The 16,928-nt window shown below is 41.4% G+C and overlaps 1 protein-coding gene across 1 annotated transcript; it reads right to left on the bottom strand.

Annotated features, from left to right (window-relative positions):
- Window positions 1–8,957: 8,957 nt before the first annotated feature.
- preb (prolactin regulatory element binding) lies at window positions 8,958–16,124 on the bottom strand. Its single transcript, XM_086114339.1, has 10 exons — window positions 15,959–16,124; window positions 13,019–13,208; window positions 12,739–12,937; window positions 12,263–12,507; window positions 12,066–12,146; window positions 11,840–11,967; window positions 11,548–11,721; window positions 11,393–11,465; window positions 11,147–11,306; window positions 8,958–9,849 (listed from the first exon to the last, which is right to left on the bottom strand). Exons 2-10 carry the CDS (start codon window positions 13,151–13,153, stop codon window positions 9,755–9,757), a joined length of 1,290 nt encoding a protein of 429 aa, XP_085970465.1. The 5' UTR covers window positions 13,154–13,208; window positions 15,959–16,124; the 3' UTR covers window positions 8,958–9,754.
- Window positions 16,125–16,928: the final 804 nt, after the last annotated feature.

Genomic DNA, 16,928 nt, shown 5'->3' with positions numbered 1-16,928 from the left:
CTTTCCAAAGTTTCCAAATATTGAGCAGCAGATGTATAGCCTCAGATGTTTTTCACTCTGTTCTCGCAAAGTCCTTTTCTTCAGCGCTCACTCACACGTGATTTGTTTAAAGCAACACTATGCAGTCAAAGTCTTTTCACTTGAAAACAGCTTCAAAATATTTTTGACGAGACACTGGCTTGTGATGAGGCAAGTATAAGTCATTGCCACTGTTCATAAAATTTGGCTACTTTAGTCAAGGCAACTCGATGCGAGTTCGTATATTTGAAGCATTACGTGACTCAAGTGCGGATTGAAAACAAAAACAATATATTTCAAATCCATCCATTTTCTGTACGACTTGTCTAGGATCATGACGGAGGCTATTCCAGATGTATATGATAGGTGAAAGGCACTTATTCCCTTGGCGGATTTTCGGTCAATAAGATGACTGATGAGAGCGTTGCGTGGGAACTGCTGCTATGGCAAGTACATGAACTTGAACCACTACACTAACAATGGCAGTCCTGTCTTAAATCTTGAAAAAGCAAATAATAATGATTAAAAATAAGCACAAACACAGTGCTGTGTGAAAATCTTTCAGACCTGGTTTAATTTAAGAAAAGAGTAGAATTACTAAAATAGTTGCAGCTCAACTGGATTTGCTGAGGAGTGAGCTGATATCTGACTTGACAATGGGTTTCGTGGAAGTTTGTGGATGTTAAAAAAAAAAAAATCGGAATCTTAAAAATAGAGGTTTAACCCTGGTGGAGTAAGAATAAATAAAGGAACTTACAATAAAAAAACAGTGACTCCAAGTCCGGGCAGTAGTGTGCATTGAACTTTGTGACATCAGGAGACCATTTTTGGATGATGTAGGAAGCATATTTTGCCACCTGTCCCGTGACGTGGTGCGCAGGGCAAAGTTGGAAGTCGGGCAACTGTAGCACGGTGTCTGCGACGGGATGATTAAGTGACGTTTCAGTCAAGCAAAGAGCCGCATAAAATGCAAAGTCTTTGTTCATCCTTGTGAGGAGGAGCTCATTCTTTTTGTTGGGTTGGCAGTGTATGTTTGCACAATGAATTGATGAGAGCAGAGTTCAATGTCTTTGTTTGTCCTTGTGAGGAGGAGAAACTCATTTTTTGTCGGATAGTCAGTGTATGTTTGCAAGACGAACTGATGGGAGCAGAGTTCAAAATCCTTGGCACACTTCCCACGATGCCTTCAGGTGCCACTCGCCTGGTCATCCATCCATCCATTTTCCAATCCGCTTTATCCTCACAAAGGTCACAGTGGAAGCTGGAGCCTATCCCAGCTGTCTTCGGGCACTAGGCGGGGGACACCCTGAACCGGTTACCAGCCAATCGCAGGGCACACAGAGACGAACAACCGTCCGCGCTCACACTCACACCTAGGGACAATTTAGAGTGTTCAATCAGCTTGCCATGCATGTTTTTGGAATGTGGGAGGAAACCGGAGTACCCGAAGAAAACCCACGCAGGCCCAGGGAGAACATGCAAACTTCACACAGGAAGGCCGGAGCTGGAATCCAACCCGTTACATCTGCACTGTGAGGTTGACGCGCTAACCGCTGGACCACCGGGCCGTCTCGCCTGGTCATTTGTCACCCCCAAAACATTTGCGGATTTGTGAAAATTTGCATTAAAAAAAAATAATAAAGCTCCACAGTAGACTCCCTAATGCTTCGCAAGTATTTTCTCTTAAGTAGGTGGGGTCGGGTCACTGAAGTTGTCGGTAATAATGGGAATGTAAAATGGCTGCCCTCTGGCTTCAGCTCTTCGGGGCCAATTATTAATCTAGTTGCATATAAGTCTATGATTTCAACTGAGTGCTATTCTGCAAAATGCCGGTCACATTTACTTCTCCCCCACCCTACAAAAAAAAAAAAAAAAAAAAACCCTAAAATACCGGGACCACAAATCCGGAGCGTGCGATGCAGAAGTTATACTGTAAATCACATTAAGTCATTTAATCAGAAGACTGTGGTCATGACTAGACACATTTTTTGATCAAGTACATCAGAATAGCGAGTGAATGATGATGATGATGATGCAACCATGCTTGCATCACGCCACACGCGAGCCAGTCTCGACTGATTATAGCCCAAATAAAAACAAATGATTCCAAATCTAATTTACGGCGTTATTACTGCCACTGTAGTTGTGATCGGGACTTTCAAACTCCAAGTCTCCATCAGCATGCAGAAATGCTCCTCAGAATTGAAAACAAAGTTTGCTGGTGCTGATCATTTTTCATCAATTAAATTAGATATGACATCATCGTTCAGCCGTAGGCATAATGCAGGAGAAACATTGCGGCCGATGGGCAGTCGGTGAGCGTGTATGGACGAGGTAGCCAAAAAAGTCTGCAGCTGCGCACCTTTTCGGACTGAAGCATACAGAAGGACACATGCCCCTGCAAGTGCATCTGTATTAAACAAAGTATGTTAAACAAGTTTCACTAAATCATGCCGTCTCTATGCTTTTCGCAATTGTACCACAAATAAAAGAGGTCCTGGTTTTCTTCGCGAGTCTGTGACATGCATTTCCAAAATACTCCGTAAGTCAAGAATTACAGAACACTTTTCACACTCTTTCTCTTTCAGCCCTGTTTCAATCAGCCTGTTGTATTCATTTTGACTACGAATTGGCATTCCATATTGCATTCATTGTTGTTGTTTTTAATGACAGTATTCCATCTTAAAATGTTTCTATGCCCTCTATATGCAGTATATACGGTAGATGTTCTATTTCAGTGGTATAATTGTGTGATTCTTTGGATGATCCAATTCATTATTTAAGGCTGACAAAGAACTCAATCCATCCTTGTTTCTTTGACACTGAATGATTTATGTACAAATATGAAACACTTGAAAAATGAGTCTTCTTAAATCACTCCAAATGCAACCTCAAAATGTAGACATTGGCGATGTATTTTATCATGTTTACTTTCAACACTTAAAAAACTACATTTTCTAAATAATTCCTAAAGGGATCGAAACATTCACAGAGTTCAAAGAAGGTACTACCTATTTTTAATGCCACTAAAGCCCCAGAAATAAGTACACCCAAAATGACTAGTGCGAAAAAGCATCTTTTAGCACCACTCATAACTTTTTTAACACAGCGAGAACAAACACTTGTGATTCGAACTTGATGGTATTTTAGCAGCACCTCATGAACCTGTTTCTTTGTCGTTGGTTCTCGAAGGCACTCATACGAAAGATCCTCCTCAGTTGATGACAATATTACACCCGTACTCACAAGATCCCCCTCAGTCTCACTCAGGACCACATCAACAGGATTGTCCTCAGTTGCTGTCTCTATGAGGCCCTTTTCCAGAAGAGCCGCACCCATTTTTGGCTTTTTAAGATAATCTTCCAAATAAGCCTCCGCTTTAGGTGGCTCTGTGTGGCCCATATCAACAGGACCATCCTCGGTCTCTCTTGAGCCCATATCAAATGAAACGTCAGCAGTTTCTATTAAGCCCATATTAACAGGATCCTTATTAGTTGCTGTCCTTAGAATGCCTTCATCAAGAGGATTCTCTGCAGTTATCGGCGCCAGAAGGTCCTCATCAACAGGAACGCCCAGAGTTTTTGGTGCTAAAAGGTCCTCATCAACAGGATCACCCTCAGCTTTTGGCTCACCCTTAGTTCTTGGCTGTAGAAGGACCGCATAAATAGACTCCTCCTCAGTTTCAGGCTCTAGAAGACCCTCAAGAACAGGATCCTCTGCCGTTTCTGTCTCTAGAAAGCCCTCATCAAAGGGATCCTCCTCAGTTGTTGGCTCTGGAAGGCCCTCATCAACAGGACCCTCCTCAGTTCTTGGCGCTAGACGGATTCCATCAAGAGAATCCTTGTTTTCTGTCTCTGGAGGGTCCACATCAACAAGATCCTTCTCGTTTCTTGGCTCTAGAATGACTGCATCAACAGAGTCCTTCTCAGTGTCTGTCTTCAGGAGGCCCTCATCCACAGAATGTTCTTCGGTTTCTATCTCTAGTGGGCCATCATCAAGAGAATCGCCCTTAGTTCTCGGGTCGAGAAGGATAGCATCAACAGAATCCTCCTCACTTTCTGTCTCCAGGAGTCCCTCATCAACAGAATCCTCTTCAGTTCCTGGCTCGAGGAGGCCCTCATCAGCAGGATCCTCCTCAGTCCTTGGCTCTCCAAGGAACCAGTGGACAGGATCATCTGGTGTCTTCCTCCAAACTGCAGCGAACGTTTTATCCTTGATTCTTGGCCCAAACCGGCCTTCAAGATCAAGATTAGTTTGCCTCAACTGAATCATGAGATGTTTCATTACTGTGATCTCGTGTTGATAAACTTGTTCCCTTTTTTGCTCATTTTCAAAGTAGTATTGATATTGTTCTTCGTCAATAGGGAACTTTGGGTCTATGATGACTATCTTCAGGTTGGAAAACTGTTGCTCTCGAAGGGATGTGTATTCTTCCAGCTGCTGCCTCACAATTTTGTTTTGCTCATAAAGGCCATGTAACTTATTTCTGACCCTTTCATTCTCTGTCCATGTTTTTTCCATGAAGGACTTGCTGTCATGCATACAAATTGTGAGGTCATGACATTCTTGTAATGCAGGATTGAGGCTCTGCGCTTCTGTTGAAAGATGATAGGTGTCGGTATTATAATGGTCCTCTTGGAAGTGTCTGCATACCAAACTGTCATTGAGGGTCTGTGTCGGTTCGTATCTGTTTTTCCTGTTTTCATTGTCTGCTCTCAATTCTGCCTCCGTCTTCACCACATGATATTTTACACTCTTGTTTTCCTGATGTGTCTTCAGGTTTTCATTGTCTGCATCACTTTTCAAGCTCTGACAAGGTTCAATCAGAGTGTCTTTGTGTCGTTGAGGATCATTAATTTGTGCCCTCGAGTCTTTGTCAGTTTTCATCTTTGCTTCCAACTGCCCTTCGTCAAAGGTTTCCGTTTCACGTGCTTTGTCGAAGAGATATAATTCTTGATGGATGTTTTGTATCAATGTCGTATTGGGAGAGTCAGTGTCCTCTGTGACCTCTTGTTGATCAGCTATTTCCCGCTCTTGCGATATTAAAATGTCATCTTTACAGAAGAGGCTAAAGCGAACCTCATCACTGGTCACCTCGGGATCTCCGGAAGACGTTTTCATGTGGGTAGCCTTTTGATTCTGTTGATTTTGGGCAGATCTATATTCTTCAAGCTCTTCACTAACCATAGCGTTCTCTTTTAAGAGGTTGCTGTTTTCAAGGCCATGCAGCTTGTTGCACAACTTTTCATTCTCTGCCCATCCCTTCTCTTCATCATCTATCCTCCTTATGATGTCATTTTGATCTTTCAATTCGGCCTTAAGGCTCTGCGCCCCCATTCTCCTACAGTACATTTCTCTTTGTTTTGTGTCCCTCCGAGATTCAGCATGTGACGAGTCAGCAAGCCAAGTCCCCCGGCTCTTATTCTTCATGTCATTTTTTGTGAGGATGTTTTCTTGGGTTACCAAAGTCTCATTTTGTTTGTCGATCCATACACTCTGGGTTTCAACATCAGCCAGCACATCTGGGAATGTATTCTTATCATCGAGAGTGCACTTATGTCCGAGAACCTTAACTTGTGTCCTCAATTCCTCCTCCTTTGTTTCCATCTTCTCACACCGGCATGTGAGCAATGCCACTTCATCACTCAGGGACTTAATTTTATCCATTAGGCTGTTCTTTGTGACTTCGAGAACTTTAACGTGCGCCTTCAAGTCTTCATTCTCTGTCTCCATCTTGAAACTCGGCGATTCAAACAGCACCGTAGTAAGATTGAAAAGTCTGTTCTGCTCCCTCGGAATGTCATGTTGAGGATCCTTCATTTGTTCTTTAAAGTCTTTGCCCTCAGTGTTCGCTTCCAGTTCAAATTTGGCGCTGTCAAAAGGCTCCCCTATGTGCGCTTTTTTCAAGAGACACTCGTTACATTTTTTTGTCACAAATAACTCTTCCATCTGCTCCAGCTGACTTTGAAGATCCCGTATTATTTGTCTCAAACTGGTGACAAGGGTATTAAGCTCCTCGGTGACTTCTCGTTGATAAGCTATCTCCCGTTTTTGCTTTTCGATCATATGATCTTTACTGTAGAGGAGAAACTGAACTTGCTCACTGGACAGTTCATGGTCCTTTAAAGCTGACCTTAGGTGTGCAATTTGTTGACTCTGTTGAGTTTGAACTGATTTGTTTTTTTCCAGCTCATCTCTGATCATCTCGTTCTGCTTTTTTAAAAAGGTATTGTTTTCATCAAGGTCAAGCAGTTTGTTGCTCAAATTTTTGTTCTCCACAAATCCACTCTTCATGAGAGTTTCAGCTTCATCCATCCGCCTGATTAAGTCGTCTTGATCTTGAAGCATGGACCGAACTGTCTGCAACTCTGTTCTCAGACGATGAATCTCTGTTTGATTTTTGTCACTCTGAGTTTCAATTTGGTACAGGTCGGAAATTAGATTCTCTGTGCTTTCATTGATGATGATGACATTTTTTTTCAAAACCTTTGCTACCGCGCAAAGGTTTTCATTTTGTTTCCCAATTCTCACAGTCTGATTTTGAAGACGTGCCAGTGCATGATGGAAAAATTCATTCTCCTTCAAAAGACCGTCATCGTTTTCTTGTAAATACTTGACTTGTTCCTTCAACTGTCCATTCTCTGTATCCATCTTCAATTTCTGGCATTCCAACAGCGCTTCATTGAGGAGCCTATATTGCTCATCGAGAACACTCTTGATTTCTTCAAGAACTTGAAGTTGTGCCCTCAAGTCGTCTTTCCCCTTTTCCATCGTCATGCCATATAATTCAAGACAGGGTAGCTCCTTCCTGAGAAACCTATTCTTTTCAGTTGCCACGGCCTTGTCTCCTTGCCCCTTAACCTGTTTGCCCACAACTGTCTCCATTGTGGTTCAATCTAGACTGCCTTGCTTAAACCAGGATCTATAACTTGTGCATCCGATTGTCCGGTCGCCGTTCCCCATCATGAAACTGTCTGCGATCCAAATGGCACAGAATTCTGATCAAATTATTTCACTCCAGAGCATTCTGAATAAATCTGCAATGTGACAAGGGATAGTTTAAAGGTGGTCTTTATGACATCATCAGAGAGAATGTGTGACTTTGGTCTATGGTGTCATCAAACTGACAAGTGAAATACCGTGTGTATTCTTGCTTCGTGGTCATTGACAAACGGAGGAGGAACGGGCGAGGATCTCAAAGTGCTTTAACACCGTCTTCTAATTCACATTCTGATCACAGCATGGGGAGCAATTGGGTGTTCAGAGCCTCACTTAAGTATACTGCAACATGGTCACAAGGGCTTAGGGTTAGACCCACACAACCATCGGGTTAGGAGATGACCACTCCACCACTTGAGACACGCCGCCCTTCATCTTGATGCAGGACCGCTCTTTACCAACCTGTACAAGCTTGATAGAAGTTCAATAAATACTAAACTCTAAAATGAAATGCTTCAAGGGAACGTCAACCTCTGCCACCACCACTACCACGCTGGATCTAAAATTGAGGCGGGTCTACAACGGTAAACCAAGATGAATTTGAACTTTACTTTTGAAATGCACTATGTCAGCGCCACGATAGTCCATAATTGTATTTAATTGCGGACCTCAATCTTAGAGTCAGCCATTGAAAATGCCATTAAAACTTGGATAGCAAAATTAGATTTTGCATATATATGATGTACATTTGCCTTTGGCACTTATTGCCCACTCCTCATTAGCAAACTACTCTCGTATGTCTCAAGTTTGAAGGGCAATTCTCCAGACTGCATGCTTGAAAATGGAATACCAAATAATCAATCTCTGTACACACTTGTCATCTATGCCGCCTGATTCTATGCACTGCAAAATAGCAATAAGTCTGAACCCTGCACTCATTATCTAATTTTAGTCATGCTCAGGTAAGAGTGGCATGTGCCCAGCAGAGGGCGACATTCAAATCTCTCAAAATATATTTTTTAAACAAATTATGCTATTAATTTACGGCATTGCATCTACCATGGTTTGTAATCGCTGGCGACAGAAAAATAGTTCATGACACACACCTGCCGCTTTCGAGAGCCCAGAAGAATAAATGACTTTGGGAATGGAATGTCATCAACAAGAGAGATTTGGAAATAAAAAACTTGTATGGACAAAACAAACTTCTGCAGTCATCCCCGTCCCTCTTTCAATTAACACAACTGAAACAAACTTCCATAAACAAAATAGACCTTTTTAAATTAATCTTTTTTTTTAATGTATGAAGGGGCGGCCCAGCAGTTGACTTCACAGTGCAGAGATACCGGGTTCAATTCCAGCTCCGGCCTTCCTGTGTGGAGTTTGCATGTTCTCCCCGAGCTTGCGTGGGTTTTCTCCGGGTCCTCAGGTTTCCTCCCACATTCCAAAACATGCATGGCAGGCTGATTGAACACTCCAAAGTGTCCCTAGGTGTGAGTGTGGGTGTGAATGGTTGTTCGTTTCTGTGTGCCCTGCGATTGGCTGGCAACTGATTCAGGGTGTCCCATGCCTACTGCCCAAAGACAGCTGGGATAGGCTCCAGCATCCCCGTGACCCTTGTGAGGATCGAGCGGTTCGGAAAATGAATAAATGTATTAAGTTTATTCACCCTTAATTCTTCAGAACACTGACAAAACTTCCATCACAACAATTTGTAACAGGCCCATGGAACACACACTGATTATGGATGTTATCCATTAAAACACAGGTCAAATCTTAAATTTCTTCATTGTCCTCAATTCTGGCTTTCATCACTTTGAATTCCAAGTGCATGCTTAAAGTACTAATTTTCGTAATGGGATTCATAGCTACTATACTGTATTAAGAGGGCCAATGCATTCATGGATTCCTTTACAAAGATGCAGACTTGAGGTTCCCGTAGTCAGTCAGGTCCGTACTTTTTTTTTTTTCTGCAAGTAACGGCATCGTCTTCAAAGAAGTTGAAATCATTGAAACTTTTATTCACATTTTTACATCTGCAGACAGAATTTTTGAAATTCATTTCAACATGACAGGTTTAATCATTCTGGCAACATCTAACATTTTTGTTTCAAAATATCAAATATTGTTTCATTGATAACAATGTAACAGAGCCAATGTGCGGCAAGGTTCAACCATGAATAGTGGTGGTGAATAAAACACATGGCTCTATTTTTATAATTTACCAATCCAGTATTTGTCGGGGAAAAAGACACATCCCAGAATACATTTCATTTGCAACCAGCCCTTGATGATAGATGTACGCTGCCCTGGTCGATGCCGCCCCCTAGTGTACAAAAGTTAAATGGCGGTCTCTTGAGAGTAAACAAATTAAATTTGACACACATGGGCTCTCTTGGAGCTGTAAACCTGTGTATTTATATTATCTAGTCAATATTACATTTCTATATATGTATGTCTATGTATATGTATATCGATCATTTGTCGTTATGTTGATTAGAAATATGGATACTAAGAACTTTCAATATCAAATGTGACCTTTAACATAATTCCCAAGAGAGGTGACCAATGGTATTAATCAAAACACTTAAAATCCCATTTTGGGTGTCTCTGTTTTGCTATCATGTCAGAGATGGCGGGAAAAAAACCCTGAGTAGGCACATAGGGAGATGTCGGCACCATAAAAGCAGTTTAAAGTCAGTGGTGCAACACTGGTGGATTTGGATGTGTTGGATAGATCGGCCTGCAAAGCGTGTGCGCAAGCTCATCATGAATAACCTGTGCGAATGCAGAAAATTCAAAAAAAGCCTGGGAAGAGATAATCGAGGAGCAGGACAATTCCCACCACCACCAGTCCACAGAAGAACATCACCAACCAGAAGGGAAATGTTCCTGAAGAGAACAAGAAAGACAGGTCAGTTCATATGGAGATTTGTCTCCTTTGATCCACTCTAATAATACATACCCGATTCCAATGAAGTTGGAACATTGTGTTAAATATAAATGAAAAACAGAATACAACGATTTGCAAATCATGTTCAACTTACATTTAATTGAATACGCTACAAAGACAAGATCATGTTCAAACTGATCAACTTTCGTGTGTTTAGCAAATACTCCTGAACTTAGAATTTTATGGTTGCAACACGTTCCAGAAAAGCTGGGTAGGGGTCATGTTTACCACTGTGTTAGATCACTTTTCCTTTTAACAATACACAGTCAGGATTTGGGAAGGGAGGACAGTAATTGTTGAAGCTTTGTAGGAGGAATTTTTCAAGATTTTTTCTTGATGGTGAGTTTAAGCTGTTCAACAGTCAGGGTCTGCGTTGTTTTTTACACTTAGTTATGTGCCACACGTTTTCAATGGGAAACAGGTCTGGACTGCAGGCAGGCCAGTATCGTACCCGCACTCTTTTAACATGAAGCCACGGTGAGGTGACACATACAGAATGTGGCTTGGCATCGTCTTGCTGAAACAAGCAGATGCGTCCATGAAAAAGACACACGTTTGTCCAAAACCTGGATGCATCTTTCGGCATTAATGGTGCCTTCACAGATGTCTAAATTGCCCATCCCATATGCACGAACACGACGGTGCCATTCCACATCACAGATGCTGGTTTATGAACTCTGCCTGTTGTCGGTTTTTGATGTAATGGCGCGTGATTGATCGAAAAGTCACTAACATTCAATGTTGTTTTTCAGCCTTGCCACTTATACAAGCAGTGATTTCTCCAGATTCTCTGAACCTTTTGATACTATGGACCGGAGATGATGAAATCACTAAATTCCTTTCCAATTGTACGTTGAGGAACATTGTCCTTAAATTAACCCACTATTTTCTCACACAATTGTTCAAAGTGATGAACCTCGCCCCACTTTTGCTTGTGAAAGACTGAGAAATTCAAGGAAGCTCTTTTTATATTTCATCTGTGGGGTGTTCCAAATAGGTGTTTGATGAACATTCCTCAACTTTCTGAGTCTTTTTGGCCACCTGTCCCAGCTTTTTTGGAACGGGTTGCAGTTATTTGCTGGAAACAATAATGTTTATCAGTTTGAGCATGACATAATCTTGCCCGTCTTTGCAGTGTATTCAATTAAATATAAGCTGAACATGGGTTTATGTTTAACACAACATGCCAACTTCATAAGAATTAGGCTTGTAAATTGATGGGAGTGCGGGACGTACTTTGGTTGTGGACAGCATGTAGCTGACAGCGGCTGTCGACAGCCACACTCAACATGACAGTTTCATTGTTTCCTTTGATATTTTGGCCTTTGAATGCGTCGGGCAGGAACGCCAGGTCTGTCACGACAATCGCATGGGATTCCTTCACGTAATACAACCTCTGCACAGACATGAACAGACGAAAGACAAAGTTATCATGAGAGCAGGGCCATTCTAATCGTTCAAGTCTTTCAACAATGCAACTACCTGAAGGGAGAAAGCAATGTAGATCGCTACTGATCCTGTTACTGTTCCCAGTCCAAGAAATGTTCCAGAGTCACTGTTGGAGACAAAATGGGTTGAACCTGATCGTCTGGAACAGATGGCCCGACCCAACCGCACTCCGTGGAATTTAATCTTACCTGACAGCAAGGCTTGAGATGACCTCTGCCCCACAGGGAGCTGTCAACATGGGCAGGAAGCTTTTGCCGTCCCACTTAGTGAGGTAACACGGTGGAGGTTTTCGGTCTCGTTTATGTGGGATTTGAACTGTGTAAAGCCTCAGTGCATCTTTTTGGTCTTCTACCTTTCCGAATCTGAAGTACACGACACATTCATGTTAACACGTCATTGTCGTCCTTATGACAAACATTTACCGTTCCCCTGATATGATCAAGATGATGATGATGTATAGAGGAGCTTTTTTTTTTTTACCTGCAAGCCAAATATCGATATGCCTTTTCAGCTATCTGAGGCATGGTTTCATGCCATTTAAGACCCATAACTTGTTGGTTGTTGCGCCACACACTGCAAGCAAAATCCCTGCCAACAGTTACCAGGTGCTGCATGGAGACAATAGATATTGTAACAAAGAAGTAAACGTCTTGTTTTTTTTCAAGTCACATTAGTACAGTATGACAAAGAGGCTTTTGTGCGCAACCTTGTTTCCTGAGCTCAGATCCAGGTCTTCTATTTCCCCTTCATGCGCTTTGAAGTCAAGCTTTTTCTTTAGGGATGGAAACTGGAAGGAAAATATATTTAGGATTGAACCGATTTCAACGACTTTAAATAATAGGATACATAGAATCGACATCTCCTGAAGTTATCCTGAATAGATGACGACATCGTAATGCTTACCTCCCAAACTCTGATGTGTCCGTCTGTGCCTCCTGTCAGGAGCAAGCTCAGGTCATGACTAAATCTGACCACCTTTTGGAGTGGGTCCACAGGGTTCAGATCTGACTGCAGTTCAGCCAGTTCCGTCACAGAGATGTGTGTTGTCTCATCCTTCGTATCAGACGGAGAGACAGCAGCCACGTCCGTTTCAACTTTGTTTCTCTTCCCACCTCGTTGCCTGGCATTACCTTTTTGCACATTGTTTTCTAGATAGAAGACACAGATTTTGCAGGATGTAGGCATTTTGCACAGATACGTACAAGAATGATACATGCTGCAGGATAATGAATGAATAGTCCCGAGACTTTACATATTTCAGGCAAAGATTTTGAGAAGGACATCACAAAAGATTAGGAGGTTTTCTTAAGAATTCTTCGATGGACCTCCGCCCTCTCTGAGCTAGAAGTAGAGATTTAGGTCAAAGTCGCACTGCATACCATCATTAGCAGCAGCCTTGCCTTCACTTTTCTGTGTGCAGTCATCAACTTTCATCAAAGAGCATGTTCCATCTTGACCTGCAGCTATCACCCCATCGCCTAACGCCAAATTCATGGTGGCACGCGTGTCAGTGTCGTGTGAGTGAAGCAGGCTGGCACTGTACTGGCTTTCTCCAACCAACTGCAGCTCCAGGAAGTGCTGTAATACAGTCAGGAATCACTTGGGCACAAGACGTGTCAGTTGATAGACATTCATGCATAACATTTGCACTGTGCTTACCACACTATTCTTGATGCCAGTATTTGAAGGCCCCCCTCCTCCTGCTATCACCACGAGTCCTGCTTTAGGATCGACTTTTATGGAGTACAGGGGAAAGGGGGCTCTGTAGAGATCTGGCACCTTCCGTTTGCCCATTGCTGGCCTACAATTCACTCACAGTTCTTCATACAAGCTCTGCATTCAAGCCCACCTGTAGCAAAACATATGAGCATTGGTTTGTTTTTGTTTTTTTCCCCCACCACCTCTGCCCTTTTTATCTGCGAGCAGAGGCTCAAAGGTGTCACCTACAGAATGTTGAGCTTGGAAAGGTCTGGAAAAAAAATTAAAGGAAATTAAGTAAATGATAGAAATAAAATGCAACACCTGATCTTTGTGCTCTCTTGAAAAAAAAATACAGAAAAATAAACAATGACAAAAACTCCCATTTTGTCATTATTTCAAATTGATTGACCTGGGCACGAAACATTCTGCACAGGAGGAGGAAGAGCCATGTTTTAATTTATAACATGCCTATTTCATAAAGTAGAATGACACAATTGACTTAATGAAGTGGTGTAACATTACCGATGTTGTAATACAGCTGCACGTCAGGAAACAGCTTGAAGCAGGAAAGTTGTCGAACTGTATGTTATGGTAACATTACTTCATGGTGTCAAACACATTTATTAACGCTGAATAGTGTATCCGCATAAAACTCTATAACAGTGGTCCTCAACTAGAAATGCTGTAGGTCCACTTTTTTTTTTTTTTTTTTAAATAAGACCAAGGTCCGATCCCATGCACGGCGGTCATGGGGAGCAGGGCTATATGCCCATTTAGTATGGTAAAGCCAAGCTTATACAAATCAACACTCCTCACAACCAACCAATAATGGGGTGCATGAAAATAACAATTATTCACTTTGCCAGTATACAGCAAATAATGAGAGGTATTGTGTTGAGGCACAGGAACTCTTTTATTTTGTTAAGTTGTGCCTGCTTAATAATAGAAATAGCCCTTTTAGGGAAATAAGACATTTTTACTTTAACTTTGTTAAACAGTAGTTGTCTTTTTTCCCTTAATTTAACAAAAACAAAACAAAATACTAATTTTACCAAAATAAATACTAAACATGAAAACAAAAATATCCTTTTCATTTGTACAATTCCCCTTTTCACATCCCCTCTGAAATCACTGAAAAATATATCAGAAGAGGAGTTAAGAACCATTTTAAATACTGACACAAGGGAGCACAGGAATGTGCAGTGCTCTTTTTCCACTAAAGGTGAATGCAATGTCTGAGGCATGGAAATATTATTTGAGGACGCCATTGTGATGTTCATTTACCATGTTGTGGTGTTCTGCTGTTAAACAGCTGCAAAGATCCCCGGGTAGACGGGAGCAGAACTGCACACAATCGAAACCCCCCGCGATTCGTTTTGTCTAATTGTCTGTGTGCGGCTCTCCTGGGCTGAAGCTGTGAGCACACTGTGGCGTCGCGCATGCGTCTGTTTCCTGACACAATGATCCATTTTGAATGCGTGTGTATTGGGATAGACGCGTGCTGACGCTTATGTATGGGCACACCTTCAGTTCAGAGGAGCCAATCAGCGCATCGTATATGCTGACGCATTTATATGGGCACACCTTCAGTTCAGAGGAGCCAATCAGCGCATCGTTATCCCCGACATGCCCTGCTCAGCCAGTGTCTCCAGTTAGTCAAAAATTATACACACAAAGTCGCGCTGCTGCAGTCCTCTGCATTAGATCTGTTAGTGCACGCAAAGAATACAACGGATAATTTTTAACAAGCGATCGCGGTAATGCGCAGATGATAGTCCAAAAATATAAAATGTATAACGTAAAAATCACTTTATAATTTTTTATTTTATACAATTTTTCGAGGGTCCGGACAGAGGTCGGCGGTCCGGTCGTGGATCGCGGTCCGCCAGTTGAGAAAGACTGCTCTATAATAAATAATATTGTGACGCTGTGAGGACTTTCTCAATATCTCCACAAAACCCGTTTTACTTGTTTTAACCACACTGTTACTTGAATATGTTTGTATATGGGTTTGCTGTGTTTAATTACTGGTTTGGTCAGTTTAATCAAGACTTAAGCCATTAGAGTCTCTCGTATGGTTGTGGCGGTCTTGGCAGTGAGGCAGCTATTTTAGATTACATTTTAATTCAACACATACATATTACTAGCTTTACATTTTAAAGTTTGAAGTTACCAGCACAAGATTGTTCATGCTTGAGTTATTTTCAGTTTTCATTTGGTGCAGTTATTGCATTTTGGGAGTCAATATTTTGTTTTTGTTTTTTAATCTAAATCTAGAAATAAACATGCTAAAGGTGACGTCAATGTTTGCAAGTTATCAAGGATGTTTGCCTTGTCAGCAAAAATGGTTCCGTCCTCTCTTAAAGCGCCAGCGCACAATAAACAGTATCACCTGTGACACTTGATTTTATTTATCTTAATTTTTTCCATTTGCAATACTTTGTAGGTTGTTTTTTTACGTTTTTTTCACGCAGTAAATGCAACCTGTTTAAAAAAAATGTACCCAGGAGGTTGTACAAAATAGTCTGTCTCTATTTGTCAAATAAAATGTTCTCCTCGAATGTATGGCAATATCAGAGAAAAACAGTTCATGTGAAGATCATTGTGTTACATGTCAGATTTACCCGATTACTTAATTCCTGATCAAAAGATCCATTCAATTTAAACACTTTAAACAGCTAATTTCTGAAATGACAGCAAATTAGACTAATTAATGCGTCGACGTGTAGTGATGTACAAACAAGCACAACACTTCACTAGGAAGCATTATTTTAAGATGAGTGAGTGAACTGTTACATGCCACCAAGTGTGCATTCTCGTTCAATAGCTAAAGGCAAGTTAGCACGACTCGCTGCGAGTATACCGTCACGTTTGATTATTACATTTGAGGTCGCCTACCTGTGCAAATGGTTCCGTAACCCTCATGTAGGCATTTCATTTGGGTTACAAAGTGCTACGGCCGATTATTTCATTATGACCAGCTTCGATTAAAGTCTTGTGATGTGTAAAATGGCCGACGCGTCCATGATGCAACGCGAAGTGACGACACGTTCGGACAGCTCACATCTACTTCCCGAACACGTCAGCAACTACCGTCGACGTAAACTGTGCCAGGACGTTACCACAAAACTGCTCATATTTTTTAACACCAACAAATACGTGTATCATTTTCAAAAGGGACTGTCATTTGCATTGCGTGCCCCGAATCATAGCTTCTGGTGATAGAAAATTTAAAATAATAATGAGAAGAATTAGTGGCATGGATGAAACTGCATGCTTGTTTACCTTGGATGTGTGCAATAAATCATAGGCTAATCCTTAAAAAATAACGAGAGTGGAATACAACTATTAGAAAGACAAACCTGGGTACGATGTCATCCAAAATATAATCGATCGTGGCTACACCATTGCGGTTGCAATTACATTACAGTTGATTAATGAGTGATAGGTTTTAATCAGTTTTCCTCAGCAGCATGTTAATTTTGTTTAATGTTTTGGGTGCATTACTCATTTATGATGCATTAGAATACATTTAAATACACTACATTGCCTGTAGACTACACTTCTAATGCAGTTTATGTCAGCAACCAACATTCCACGGATATTAGAAAATCAAGATTTGATATCACTAACGGTAAGGAATACTCTGAAACGTGTGTAGTGATGATGGTAAGCACGGAGGTTCAGAGGAAAAATCAATAGGCATATAGTCTAGCAATGTACAGCAATTGTCAGAAAGGTTGCAATAGAAGTGTGAATCTGCATTTGATTAGTCAGAATCAAGTGCGCTCAGTATGATTTGTTCATTTGATATAATGTCAGTCCTGTCAGATTCATGACACAATTAAGCATCTTGACTGGCACACAC

This window comes from Hippocampus guttulatus, chromosome 6 (assembly GCF_054856545.1).
Source record: "Hippocampus guttulatus isolate MCC_2025c chromosome 6, RoL_Hgut_1.0, whole genome shotgun sequence".
NCBI classification, from domain to species: domain Eukaryota; kingdom Metazoa; phylum Chordata; class Actinopteri; order Syngnathiformes; family Syngnathidae; genus Hippocampus; species Hippocampus guttulatus.
Note: the sequence above shows the minus strand (reverse complement) of the source record. Positions and strands in the feature narration are given on the sequence as shown.

Bases quoted from the DNA above. Each gene is read 5' to 3' on its own strand.
- preb (XM_086114339.1), bottom strand. From the start codon at position 13,153: ATGGGCAAACGGAAGGTGCCAGATCTCTACAGAGCCCCCTTTCCCCTG. The intron at 12,508-12,738 runs GTATGCAGTGCG...TCTTCTATCTAG, and splicing joins CAAGGCTGCTGCTAATGATG to AAAACAATGTGCAAAAAGGT. The intron at 12,147-12,262 runs GTAAGCATTACG...TTTTCCTTCCAG, and splicing joins GACACATCAGAGTTTGGGAG to TTTCCATCCCTAAAGAAAAA.